This window comes from Bufo bufo, chromosome 1 (assembly GCF_905171765.1).
Source record: "Bufo bufo chromosome 1, aBufBuf1.1, whole genome shotgun sequence".
Taxonomy (NCBI): Eukaryota; Metazoa; Chordata; class Amphibia; order Anura; family Bufonidae; genus Bufo; species Bufo bufo.
In genome coordinates, this window is record NC_053389.1 from 354873124 (window position 1) to 354886484 (window position 13361).

Below are 13361 nucleotides of genomic sequence, written 5' to 3' on the forward strand. Positions count from 1 at the left end.
CGAGCTGTTCGATCGCCTTAAAGGGGCCACGGTCTTTACCAAACTCGACCTGAGGGCGGCATATAACCTGGTAAGGATCAAGGCGGGCGATGAGTGGAAGACCGCGTTTAACACCAGGACCGGTCATTACGAATCCTTGGTTATGCCCTTTGGGTTGTGCAATGCGCCCGCAGTCTTTCAGGAATTCATCAACGATGTTTTCCGTGACCTGTTGCAGCAGTGTGTGGTAGTCTATTTGGATGACATCTTGGTATATTCTGAATCCATGGAGGCCCACATTCTGGATGTCAGACGAGTGTTGCAACGGTTACGAGAGAACAAGCTGTTCGGTAAGCTTGAGAAATGCGAATTTCACCGATCCCAGGTAACCTTCTTAGGTTACATCATTTCCGCTGAGGGGTTCTCCATGGATCCTGAGAAGGTTTCGGCTGTCTTACAGTGGCCCCAGCCCAGTGGTCTTCGTTCCCTGCAGCGCTTTTTGGGCTTCGCCAATTATTATCGGAAGTTCATCAGGGACTTTTCCATGCTGGCCAAGCCTCTCACGGATCTGACCAGGAAGGGCAGTAATTCCCAGGTCTGGCCGCTCGAGGCCATCCGAGCTTTTGAGGCCCTAAAGTCCGCCTTTGTGTCGGCTCCGATTCTGTCGCATACCAACCCTGGGTTGCCCTTTGTCCTCGAGGTGGACGCGTCTGAGACGGGAGTAGGCGCCCTTCTGTCTCAGCGTAGAACACCAGAGGGTCCTCTGCTTCCTTGTGGGTTTTACTCCCGGAAACTGTCTTCCGCGGAGTGCAACTATCAGATTGGTGACAGGGAGTTATTGGCCATCGTGCAGGCCCTTAAAGAATGGAGGCACTTGCTCGAGGGTTCGGTGGTTCCGGTTCTCATCCTGACGGACCACAAGAATCTGACCTACCTTTCTGAGGCCAAGAGATTGACACCACGTCAGGCCAGATGGGCTCTGTTCTTGTCACGTTTTAATTACGTGGTCTCCTACCTACCCGGTTCCAAGAACATCAGGGCGGATGCCTTATCACGGCAGTACTCCGAGCTGTCCAGGGAGGAGTCGATTCCGACTTCGGTCATACCTCCGAATCAGATCCTGGCCGCCATTCGCACCAGCCTGACCTCTCCCCTGGGTGAGCAGATTTTGGCGGCTCAATCTGGTGCTCCCTCTGGGAGACCCAACGGCAGATGTTTTGTGCCTGAGGAGTTGCGCACTCGGTTGTTGCGAACCTACCATAACTCCAAGACCGCGGGGCATCCTGGAAAGAATCAGCTGTCCTGGGCTGTTTCACGTCTGTTCTGGTGGCCTTCCCTACGTTCCGACATCGCCGCATATGTAGCGGCATGCTCCGTTTGTGCCCAGAGTAAGTCCCCTCGGCACCTTCCGTTGGGCCTTCTGCAACCCATAGCCACCGGGGAGCGCCCATGGTCACACCTGGGGATGGATTTCATTGTGGACCTCCCTGCATCCCGAGGCCATACGGTCATTCTCATGATTGTGGATCGGTTTTCCAAAATGTGCCACTGTGTTCCTCTCAAGAAGTTACCCTCTGCACAAGAGTTGGCCACGATTTTTGCCAGGGAGGTCTTCCGGTTGCACGGTTTGCCCAAGGAGATTGTGTCGGATCGGGGGAGTCAGTTTGTGTCCAGGTTCTGGCGCGCCTTTTGCTCCCAGTTGGGGATTCATCTCTCCTTCTCCTCGGCCTACCACCCTCAGTCCAATGGGGGCCGCAGAACGATCCAATCAGGCCTTGGAGCAATTCCTTCGTTGCTATGTCTCCGATCACCAAGACAATTGGGTTGACCTCCTGCCTTGGGCTGAGTTTGCCAGGAACACGGCGGTGAACTCTTCCTCTGGGACGTCTCCCTTCATGGCCAATTATGGGTTCCAACCTGCCGTGTTACCGGAGGTATTCTCTCCCCAGGATATTCCGGCTGTGGAGGATCACCTTTCCATCCTACGTGCTTCTTGGGTACAGATCCAGAAGTCCCTTGAGGTCTCTGCGCAGCGCCAGAGATTCCAGGCTGATCGCAGACGAGCGCCTGCTCCTTCCTACCAGGTCGGAGACCGTGTATGGTTGTCCACCCGCAACCTCAACCTTCGAGTGCCCACTCCCAAGCTGGCGCCTCGGTTTGTTGGTCCCTTCCGAGTGCTTCGCAGGGTAAACCCGGTAGCCTATGCCCTTGCGCTTCCTCCTGGCATGCGGATCTCCAACGTGTTTCATGTCTCCCTGTTGAAGCCACTGGTGTGTAATCGTTTCACTTCCTCGGTTCCTCGGCCTCGTCCGGTCCAAGTGGGCAATCGTGAGGAATATGAGGTGAGCAATATCCTGGACTCACGCCTGGTCCGCGGTCGGTTGCAGTTTTTGGTCCATTGGCGTGGTTATGGTCCAGAGGAGCGTTCCTGGGTTCCCTCCGCAGATGTCCATGCTCCTGCCTTGCTCCGAGCCTTCCACGCACGCTTCCCTCAGAAACCGTTTTGTGCTCCGCGGAGGAGGGGCCCTTGAGGGGGAGGTACTGTCATGGTCTTACCTGCTTGCTGCTCTCCTTCGTTTGACATGTGCTGGCGGCCATCTTGGGTCCTGGGTTTCTTGTAGCCTTCCACCCTGCGGCTCCTCCTTCCCCTGGGAGGAGCTGGATGCCTAGGTCATATATATAGGAGGTCTGTGGCTTCAGTTCCTTGCTTGGTCCTCTTGTGTTCACATGCTTCTAAGACTGCTGCTGCTTCTGGTTCCTGATCCTGGCCTCGTCTGACTACCCTGCTGGTTCCTGATCCTGGCTTCGTCTGACTACCCTGCTGGTTCCTGATCCTGGCTTCGTCTGACTACCCTGCTGGTTCCTGATCCTGGCTTCGTCTGACTACCCTGCTGGTTCCTGATCCTGGCTTCGTCTGACTACCCTGCTGGTTCCTGATCCTGGCTTCGTCTGACTACCCTTCTGGTTCCTGACCTCTGGCTTCGCAAAGACTCTGCTCGGTTTCACCATCCGTTTGGACTTTTGCTTTACAGCTTTATTTTCAATAAAGCCTTCTTATTTTCACTTATCTCTTGTTGTACGTCTGGTTCATGGTTCCGTGACACCATGACATTTTTACAGCCATTTTAGTGCTCAAAAGTTCGGGTTCCCATTTACTTCAATGGGGTTCGGGGTCAAGTTCGGGTTCTGAACATCCAGGTGTCCGCTTAACTCTACCTGTCGCCTTTCACCTCAGGCAGCAGAAACACTTGCACCTCTGTGAGCGCTGTAGCTATTGTTTTGTGAGCAGATATCCTTTACATTGTAATGACCCTGCTACATGTGAATTCATTTCACATACAAATGCTTCTGCTCATCTCTTTCCATCCCTGCTTCTAACTTGTGCATTGTCACAACCACTCAGCTCAGAACAAATGTTTGATGAGATTATCTATTTGTTTACCGAATATTCCTCAGGGGAAACCTTAATGCTTCTGCCTCACTGGTGCCCATCTCATATAATAAGAGACAAGCTACTTTATCCACAGACAGGTCATTCTTTCAGCTAATGGAAATACAATTGTACAATTTCCTCAATATTGCTTGCACCAACCGCCAGGCGGGCATAATAAAATTTAACCTGCCTCCGGTATATAATGCAGCTGTCTGTGTGCTGTCCACAATAACCAACTACGTTTCCTTAGAGAAGGTGTAACTGCTCCCCAGATGATGATGTTCTGTGATCTATGCACTCAGATCTTCAGCATCCATCAAGAGGTAAAGTATGCTTCTTTTCTATATTTCTCTTGCTAGCAGAGATATATTAGCTTTCATTATATGGGAACCTATAGAGCTACTTGTGTGTGGTGGAAAATCACTGAACACAAGTGATACACATTTCTTTTTAGCATACACCTTAAGGCCTCTTTTACATGACGTATGGCTTTTTCAGTGTTTTCCGGGCCGTTTTTTCCGGATCCGTTGTGTTTCCGTTTTTCCGTATGAAATATACAGTATACAGTAATTACATAGAAAAAATTGGGCTGGGCATAACATTTTCATTAGATGGTGCCGGAAAAAAGGGAACGGATACTGAAGACATACGGATGCATGTCCGTATGTGTTCTGTTTTTTTTGCGGACCCCTTGACTTGTATGGGCCCACGGAACGTGATTTGCGGGCAATAATAGGACATGTTTTATCTTTCAATTGAACGGAAAAACGGAAATATAAAAATGGAATGCATGCGGAGTACATTCCGTTTTTTTGGCGGAACCATTAAAATGAATGGTTCCGTATACGGACCGTATACGGACCGCAAAAAACGGCCAGTAAACGGAAAAAAAAATGGTCGAGTGAAAGAGGCCTAAATGTGTATTAAAGTGTTGTGGTCATTTTTGGGTTTTGCCAATTTTTTTTTTCCAATTAATACTGTAGCAAAACGATGGTACAGCTTCAATGAGGGAATACATAATTACCATATACTCCAGTACTGAGTAACCTGGCCTTACAGCTGATATCTAAGGTGTTATCGCAATTGATTGCGATTCTCATCTTCTTTTGTGTTGTGCCAAATCAATTAGAAGTATAAATATGTGCGCGCCATACTAGTTTCATAATGAGACCAGACACACAGTTGGTTTCATGAAAAAGCACTTCTTCATCCCCCTGAGCCAGAACAAGAGGGCTTTATTCAAGTTACATTAACTTAAATAGCAGACATGACATCACAAAAAGGGGTGTTCCTTAAGAAGAGACTACTGGCTCCTTAACCTGATAGGAGTGGTTTCAGCAACTTCAACTCTGAGTTCATAGGTAGATTTGAAAACTGCAACCTAATCCCCCCTTCCGCCTCCCCTATTGACCTTAAAACAAAAGAATGCACACATGGCTCATACATCTGGTTTGCGGCCATCTAATGGACAAAAATGTGTACTACAGAATGTTCATATTATATATACCGTATTTTTCGCCCTATAAGACGCACCGGCCCATAAGACGCACCTAGGTTTTTGAGGAGGAAAATAAGAAAAAAAAAAAGGTGTGCTTTTGGTGGGCTTTGAACTAATGGTAGCCTGTGAATGACACTATTATGGGGGTCTGTGGATGGCACTGTTATGGGGGTCTGTGGATGGCACTGTTATGGGGTCTGTGGCTGACACTGTTATGGGGGGGTCTGTGGCTGACACTGTTATGGGGGGGTATGTGGCTGACACTGTTATGGGTGGTCTGTGGCTGACAGATAAATAGCATCTTATGCTAGTTGACATCCAGAGATCCCCCCCATAACAGTGTCAGCCACTGTGAATGACCCCCAATACAGGGGGTGGGGTCTGGCATCTACACTAGTGTTTAAATGGCAGCGGGGGCCCAGTGCAGTCATTGTATTCTATTGCACCGGGCCCCGCTCACTGTACTAATGGTATCTACTGTAACTGCAGGCAGGAAATGTTTAACTATAGATATGTTCGATCCAGCACCGCGAGACGGCGCCGGCTCCGGACGGATGAAATCGCTCCAGTTCTCGCCAATCTCGCGAGAACTGGAGCGTCTTCTCCCTGGCTAAGAGCGGAGCGAGCTAATTGGATGCGCTCCGTGCCAGGGAGAAGAATGACATGCCCAGGAGAACTTTTGAAGGCCCGCCCAATTGAGCCGAATGGCTCATTAGCATATAATGCGGCAAATATTCCGGGGGGTAGCGCAGACAAACGGGGGCACTGATTGAAAAATGAATGACTGAATAAGCAATACCGGGGGCATGTAAGATGTAAGTAAGGCTATATCTTTAGTTTAACTTTCATTTTCAGGTGAAAGGTCCTCTTTAATAACTTCCACATGCATCTAGAATTGCTTTCACTCCCATCAATAGGGAGGGCTATTTTCATGCACAAATATGAGCTAGAATAGAACCAATACAACATGGTGTAGCTCTTGGTGATTTGTAAGGCATTTTCATATAACCTTCTCAATAAGAGAAAAGAGCCATAAAGTAAACACTAGCAGTAAGACACAGTGGGCTAGATTTTCTAATGTGTTTGTGCCTAAAATGTGGTGCAATTGTGGGAAACTAGGGTTTTTACACTTCCTTATGACTTCTCAAAAAGGGGTGGAGCAAATAGGGAAGAGGTGGAGCTTTGTGAAAGAGGGGGCATAAACCATGATGCACCATATAACGGCGGTTGCTGACTGCCGATGTTCCTCTACTGACCATCGTGATCCCCGGTTCCATGCTCGGGCGAGCATGGTCCTCCCTTGCCGCCTCTGTCATTGTCCGTGTCTGGAGGCATTGTGGAGCAAAACCCCTTGGGCTCTTCCTCCAGAGAGAGCCCAGACCTAGTAGTCAAAGCTCCATGCCGACACCCTGGGTGGCCGTCTAGGTGAAGGCCGGAGCACAGATTTGGCATACCCTCGGCTGATTGTTGCCCGGGCGTACTCCTGGCTTTGGCTGGGGGTTGCCTATTTTGTCCCTTGCAGGAGCCTTCTGGCCCGGAGGGACTGGGAAAGGTTTACGGGGGGCCCTTCTCTTATAGAGAGGGTCTGTGATGGACTGTAACCTTGTACACGTTTTTGTGTGGCGCGCTGCACGATTTTGTTGCACGGGTGTAGAAAGCATGCTCCTCGGGCTTTAAAAAATAAAAAATAGTCTGTGCTTGGGTTCTGGTCTCCGCTACCTGTTTGATCCTTATTTGCCCTGTCTCATCTCTCTTGCTTACCCAGATTTCCTGACCTGTATCTGAGCAGCTGGTCATTACCTGTTGCTTGTTTGACTTCGCCTCTGCCTCATCCTTCGGTCCTGCACTGTTGCTCCTTCTTACGACTCGGCCTGTTGACTATGACTGTACCCCATGGACCAGCTGCTTTGTGGTAGTGGCCGGGTGTTCCCATCAGGAAAATCAAGAAAGTGGAAAACCGCGCTGCTTGATACACCTCCTCCCTTCTTGGTACAGGTTACAAAAGGCACAGGGAAGGATCTGCAAGGGGTATACCCAAGGATCCCTCCTCTCTCCAACACTCCTGTGGGAAATTAAAGGTCGCAATAATAGTGAAGCCCAGACTGCCACCGTCACGTCCAAAGATTTATTGTACTTACAACAGTATCTGTGATAAAACGCATAAAACAATGGTATGCACACTTCGGTGTTCAAGTGAACAGAGCTTAGCCGCACCCAGGCCAGTTGATACTAGTCGTGACGTCAGTGGGCCGGCGGTAAACAGTGAGAAGGCCGTGGCACTACTGGAGCTCCGCTGCCTTCTCAAACAGCTGATCGGCGGGGGTCCCGGGTGTCGGACCCCCGCCAGTCAGATGCTGATGATCTATTCAGAGGATAGATCATCAGTTTAAACAAACTGCAGAACCCCTTTAATCAATGCAGAATGGGAGGAGCTTAGCAGTGACGTGTAGATGTGATGATGAAGGACCTGTAGTATTGATCACATGATGGTGATGTCATCAGAGGGGTGGACCTCAGCAGTGGAGAGGCAAAGAGTTGGTGAAGGACCAGTGATAGGAGGGGACCCCAACTTTGTGTGCAGAAGAAAGTAAAGAAGCATGGATTTGATGAAAGAGCCAGGGAGATGCTAGGAGTTTTAGTTATCTCCTCTTTTATGTCTTCTTCCTGTAATTTCCTCTGATATCATATAATAATGACCTGGACATGTTGGGAGTTGTGGTTCACTCCTGTGATAGCACCACAGTTTTAATATGCTGGGAGTTGTAGGTGCGGATTTGCTGCAGATCTCAGCCTTCATTAGAAAAAGGTGAAGTCTGTAGCTAAAACTGCAAAGATAACTGACATGCTGCGGATTTCTAAGTCCACAATGCAGGTCAATCTCTGCACGGAAAACATCTGCAAATCGTACACAATATTTGTTTAATCGCATGCACTTTGCTGGTGCTGGACTGTGCTGCGGTTCTTCCACACTGGAATCTGAGCGGAAAACCCGTACATGTGTCAGAAGGTGTGCAGGTAGCCTGTCCCGGGGGCTAGAACACAGTCACTGTAATAATGACTACTGTGTGTACCTAGACAAGGCCCGGGCCATAATGGATGTCTGTCATGCATTACGGCCTGGGCCGAATTCCTCAGCTGTCCTCTCCATTGATACTGTGACACTGCCTGCTGGACTGCGTAGAAGAGCACACTGGCCGAGGATCATGCCTCAACCTGTCCTCGTCCCAGCAAGTGCAATTATCTCACTGCATTGCACCTGCTGGGGTGAGTGGGATGTGCTCCATTCACCAGGAGAAAGGGACTATTTTTTTTGTACTCGGGCCCTAAATAGTTTCAGTCCATGGCCTCATGCACACGGCCGTTCCGTGCGGCGGCCAGGACGGATCGAGACTAGTGTTGAGCGAACTTCTGTTTTAAGTTCGGCGTCTAAAGTTCGGCTTCCGGTTAGCGGAGAATCCCGATATGGATTCCGAATTCCGTTGTGGTCCGTGGTAGCGGAATCAATAATCGGCCATTATTGATTCCGCTACCACGGACCACAACGGAATTCGGAATCCATATCGGGATCCTCCGCTAACCGGAAGCCGAACTTTAGACGCCGAACTTAAAACAGAAGTTCGCTCAACACTAATCGAGACCCATACAACTTGACATGTTCTATCTTTTTCGCTGTGCTGACGCATGGAGAGAAACACCACTGAAGCACTCGGTAGTCAATGGGTATGCATCCCTGATGCGGGGAGCACACGGCCGCTGCCCGCATATTGCAGACCCGAAGACAACGGCCGTGTGCATGAGGCCCATTGCTGAGCATTCGCCTTGGAGCTATCTCCCCTTCTGCACAGAATACATATACTGTAGAGCAGACTATACTATAGAAAATATGTTCTCGTTCACACAACACATTGTCCTCCGTCTACCACACTAAACCGCACCCCAGTAAACTCCACGACCGCAAAGCACACAACCTGCAGTGCCAGCGCAGGGGGCTGTACCACGTGACCGTGGAAGTCACATGACGCGCGCACGTCAGAAGGTCTCGACGGAGCAGGGGCACCGGCCGCTTCTCTGGAGCAGGGAGTAACCGCACCGGGTTGGCAGGAGGCGACTGCTGTGTAGCGCTATGGAGGGGAGGTATCCCGACTTCAAGATCCGATTCCTACCCGGCTGGACGGAGGTTGTGCGGGTAAGAACTGAGCTCGGGCCTCGGTTCTTGTGCCAGAGACTGCTGTGTAATGCCAGGGTGGGGAGCAGAGCGATGCGCAGCATGTGCTGAGATCCGCTGTACCCCCCAACATCCCGGAAGATGGACGTGGCCGGTGCTGTGCAGGATGTGGTGAGAGCTGAAAGTATATCAAGTGTATATCATATCCTGGTTCTGGGGCCCCGGCAATACAGACTGCACGTAGGGAGCCGGCTTTCTGCATCCCTGGGGTGTAAGTAATAGTGGCTGACAGTCTGGGTGCAGCCGTATATGTACTGACCTCAGGGAATTCAGGAGATGACGCTGCTGGTTTATGTCAGGACAGCTATATGTGTGCACCTTGCTGGTTTATGTCAGGACGGCTATATGTGTGCACCTTGCTGGTTTATGTCAGGACAGCTATATGTGTGTGCACCTTGCTGGTTTATGTCAGGACAGCTATATGTGTGCACCTTGCTGGTTTATGTCAGGACAGCTATATGTGTGCACCTTGCTGGTTTATGTCAGGACAGCTATATGTGTGCACCTTGCTGGTTTATGTCAGGACAGCTATATGTGTGCACCTTGCTGGTTTATGTCAGGACAGCTATATGTGTGCACATTGCTGTTTTATGTAAAATAGACACAATGCTGCCAGTGTTATCCAATACATTCCAGAACTGTAAGGGTTACATAGCATCATAAATCAATATACTGCTATGTGACCCCGGCAGTGCTGGGAGGTCGGGCCGGGTGCTGCGCTGCGGATTCGTAGCTTGTCCAACGCTCGTCTGCAAGGGCCCCTAAGTACTACAACTTTCATAGTGCTTCTCGACTAAAAATACTCCTCAAAAATGGTGAGAGGAGCCAACTCCTCAGTTCTCTAATTTTGTATAATTTAAAAAAGAGTGATTTCTAGACGGCGGGGCGACCTAGAAACATAATGGGGGAGATTTATCAAAACCGGTGTAAAGGCAACCTGGCTTAGATGCCCATAGCAACAAATCAGATTGATTCTTTGATTTTCAAAGGAGCTGTGAAAAATGAAAGGTAGAATCTGATTGGTTGCTATGGGCAACTAAGCCAGTTTTCCTTTGCACCAGTTTTGATATATCTCCCTGTAGGTAGCGTTTCAATCAGCATGATCAACCCTCCAGACATTGGGGGAGATTTATCAAACAGGTGTAAGGTAGAACTGGCTTAGTTGCCCATAGCAACCAGATTCCACCTTTGAAAATAAAAGGTGGAATCAGGAGCGCATGGCATTATGATTATGGGTCCATTCACACGTCTGCAATTTCGTTCCGCATTTTGCGGAACGGAATTGCGGACCCATTCATTCCTATGGGGCAGCACTTCCGGGTCCGCAATTCCATTCCCGAAAAAAATTGCGGACAAGAATAGGCATATTCTATAGTGCCGACAATGTGCGGTCCGCAAAATGCGGAACGCACATTGCCGCTGTCCGTGTTTTGCGGATTCGCGGCTCCGTGGATCCGCAAAACACGTTGCGGACGTGTGAATAGACCCTTATAGTGCTGTGTTTCTCTGCATGACCTTACTTTTACAGAATTGGGGTTCATTCACACAACCGTATTTATTTAGCAGTCCGCAAACGCAGATCCACTATCTGTTTTGCTGTCCGCATTTTTTACTGCACCATTGAAATGAATGGGTCCTCATCCAATCCTTAAAACATACTGATTGGATGCAGACCATAAATATGGTCATGTTAATGGGGCCTTATACTGACATAATGCAGTCAGTATAAGGGCTTGTTCACACAACCGTGTGCTGTGGCCCGCAATGCACAGGCACCGACTGGGGAAGCCGCATGCGGATCGCAGACCCATTTACTTGAATGGGTCCGCGATCCATCCGTTCCGCAAAAAGATAAAGTTCGTAGTGCTTCTGTTCCGCATCTCCGGATTTGCGGACACGTTCAAGTGAATGGGTCCGCATCCGTGATGTGGAATGCACACGGGCGATGCCCCGTGTATTGCGGACCTGCTTTATGCGGGCCGCAATACAGCAACAGAGGTCACGCAGAGACACCCAGCATTATAAATCATTATAATGCCGTGCACTCCTGTGAAATGAGCAGTGTCCATAACGGGTTAAATTTGGGTTAGGTGTTCTGTAGATTTTATTATTTTTCCTTATAACATGGTTATAAAGGAAAATAGCATTCTTAATACAGAATGCTTAGTAAAATGTGCATTGAGGGGTTAAAAAAATAAAAATAAAATTAACTCGCCTCATCCACTTGTTCGCACAGCCGGCATAGTCTTCTTTCAGGACCTGCAAAAGGACCTTTGACGTAATTGCGCTCACCACGTGGTGACGTCAGCGCAGGTCCTGCTGAATGAAGATAGGAGATCCGGCTGCTGGCTTTCTCATTGCGCCTACGCCGAATACTGAATGGGACGGTGCAGGCGCGAGATTTACACAGCAGACAGGGCCAGCAGCAGAACGAACGCTGGCCTGGCCCTGTCAATCAAGACAGAAGGGTGTGGAAATGAGGTGGGCGAACGGAGCCTCTAGGAGCAGGGGCAACGCCCCCCCCCCTGCTCCTAGAGGCTCATTTGCATATAATAAAAGTTTAAATTACACAAAAACGGGGGCATACTGAAATAAAAGAAATGCAGAGTTAAATTCCGGTGACATTTTCACATCAACACTGCTCAAAAAAATAAAGGGAACACAAAAATAACACATCCTAGATCTGAATTAATTAAAGGAAACCTGTCACCGGGATTTTGGGTATAGAGCTGAGGACATGGGTTGCTAGATGGCCGCTAGCACATTCACAATACCCAGTCCCCATAGCTCTGTGTGCTTTTATTGTGTAAAAAAAACGATTTGATACATATGCAAATTAAACTGAGATGAGTCCTGTATGTGAGATGAGTCAGGGACAGGACTCATCTCAGGTTAATTTGCATATGTATCAAATCGTTTTTTTTACACAATAAAAGCACACAGAGCTATGGGGACTAGGTATTGTGGATGTGCTAGCGGCCATCTAGCAACCCATGTCCTCCGCTCCTTACCCAAAATCCAGGTGACAGGTTCCCTTTAAATATTCTTCTGAAATACTTTGTTCTTTACATAGTTGAATGTGCTGACAACAAAATCACACAAAAATAAAAAAATGGAAATCAAATTTTTTTTACCCATGAAGGTCTGGATTTTTGAGTCACACAAAATTAAAGTGGAAAAACACACTACAGGCTGATCCAACTTTGATGTAATGTCCTTAAAACAAGTCAAAATGAGGCTCAGTAGTGTGTGTGGCCTCCACGTGCCTGTATGACCTCCCTACAACGCCTGTGCATGCTCCTGATGAGGTGGCGGACGGTCTCCTGAGGCATCTCCTCCCAGACCTGGACTAAAGCATCTGCCAACTCCTGGACAGTCTGTGGTGCAACGTGACGTTGGTGGATAGAGCGAGACATGATGTCCCAGATGTGCTCAATTAGATTCAGGTCTGGGGAACGGGCGGGCCAGTCCATAGCATCAATGCCTTTGTCTTGCAGGAACTGCTGACACACTCCAGCCACATGAGCTCTAGCATTGTCTTGCATTAGGAGGAACCCAGGGCCAACCGCACCAGCATATGGTCTCACAAGGGGTCTGAGGATCTCATCTCGGTACCTAATGGCAGTCAGGCTACCTCTGGCGAGCACATTGAGGGCTGTGCGGCCCTCCAAAGAAATGCCACCCCACACCATTACTGACCCAATGCCAAACCGGTCATGGTGGAGGATGTTGCAGGCAGCAGAACGTTCTCCACGGCGTCTCCAGACTCTGTCACGTCTGTCACATGTGCTCAGTGTGAACCTGCTTTCATCTGTGAAGAGCACAGGGCGCCCGTGGCAAATTTGCCAATCTTGGTGTTCTCTGGCAAATGCCAAACGTCCTGCACGGTGTTGGGCTGTAAGCACAACCCCCACCTGTGGACGTCGGGCCCTCATATCACCCTCATGGAGTCTGTTTCTGACCGTTTGAGCAGACACATGCACATTTGTGGCCTGCTGGAGGTCATTTTGCAGGGCTCTGGCAGTGCTCCTCCTGTTCCTCCTTGCACAAAGGCGGAGGTAGCGGTCCTGCTGCTGGGTTGTTGCCCTCCTACGGCCTCCTCCACATCTCCTGATGTACTGGCCTGTCTCCTGGTAGCGCCTCCATGCCCTGGACACTACGCTGACAGACACAACAAACCTTGCCACAGCTCGCATTGATGTGCCATCCTGGATAAGCTGCACTAC

At 49.3% G+C, this 13361-nt stretch overlaps 1 protein-coding gene across 3 annotated transcripts in view; it reads left to right on the forward strand.

Annotated features, from left to right (window-relative positions):
• MAT2B (methionine adenosyltransferase 2B) overlaps positions 1–13361 on the forward strand; it is a 115558-nt gene that overhangs the window by 72583 nt on the left and 29614 nt on the right. The window contains exon 1 of one of the 3 annotated variants that reach the window (XM_040404882.1): positions 8933–9096. The exons of 1 other annotated variant lie outside the window; for it this stretch is intronic. In XM_040404882.1, the coding sequence (XP_040260816.1) occupies positions 9034–9096 (63 nt within the window). In that variant the 5' untranslated portion in view covers positions 8933–9033. One more of the 3 variants, XM_040404888.1, reaches the window with a different exon arrangement.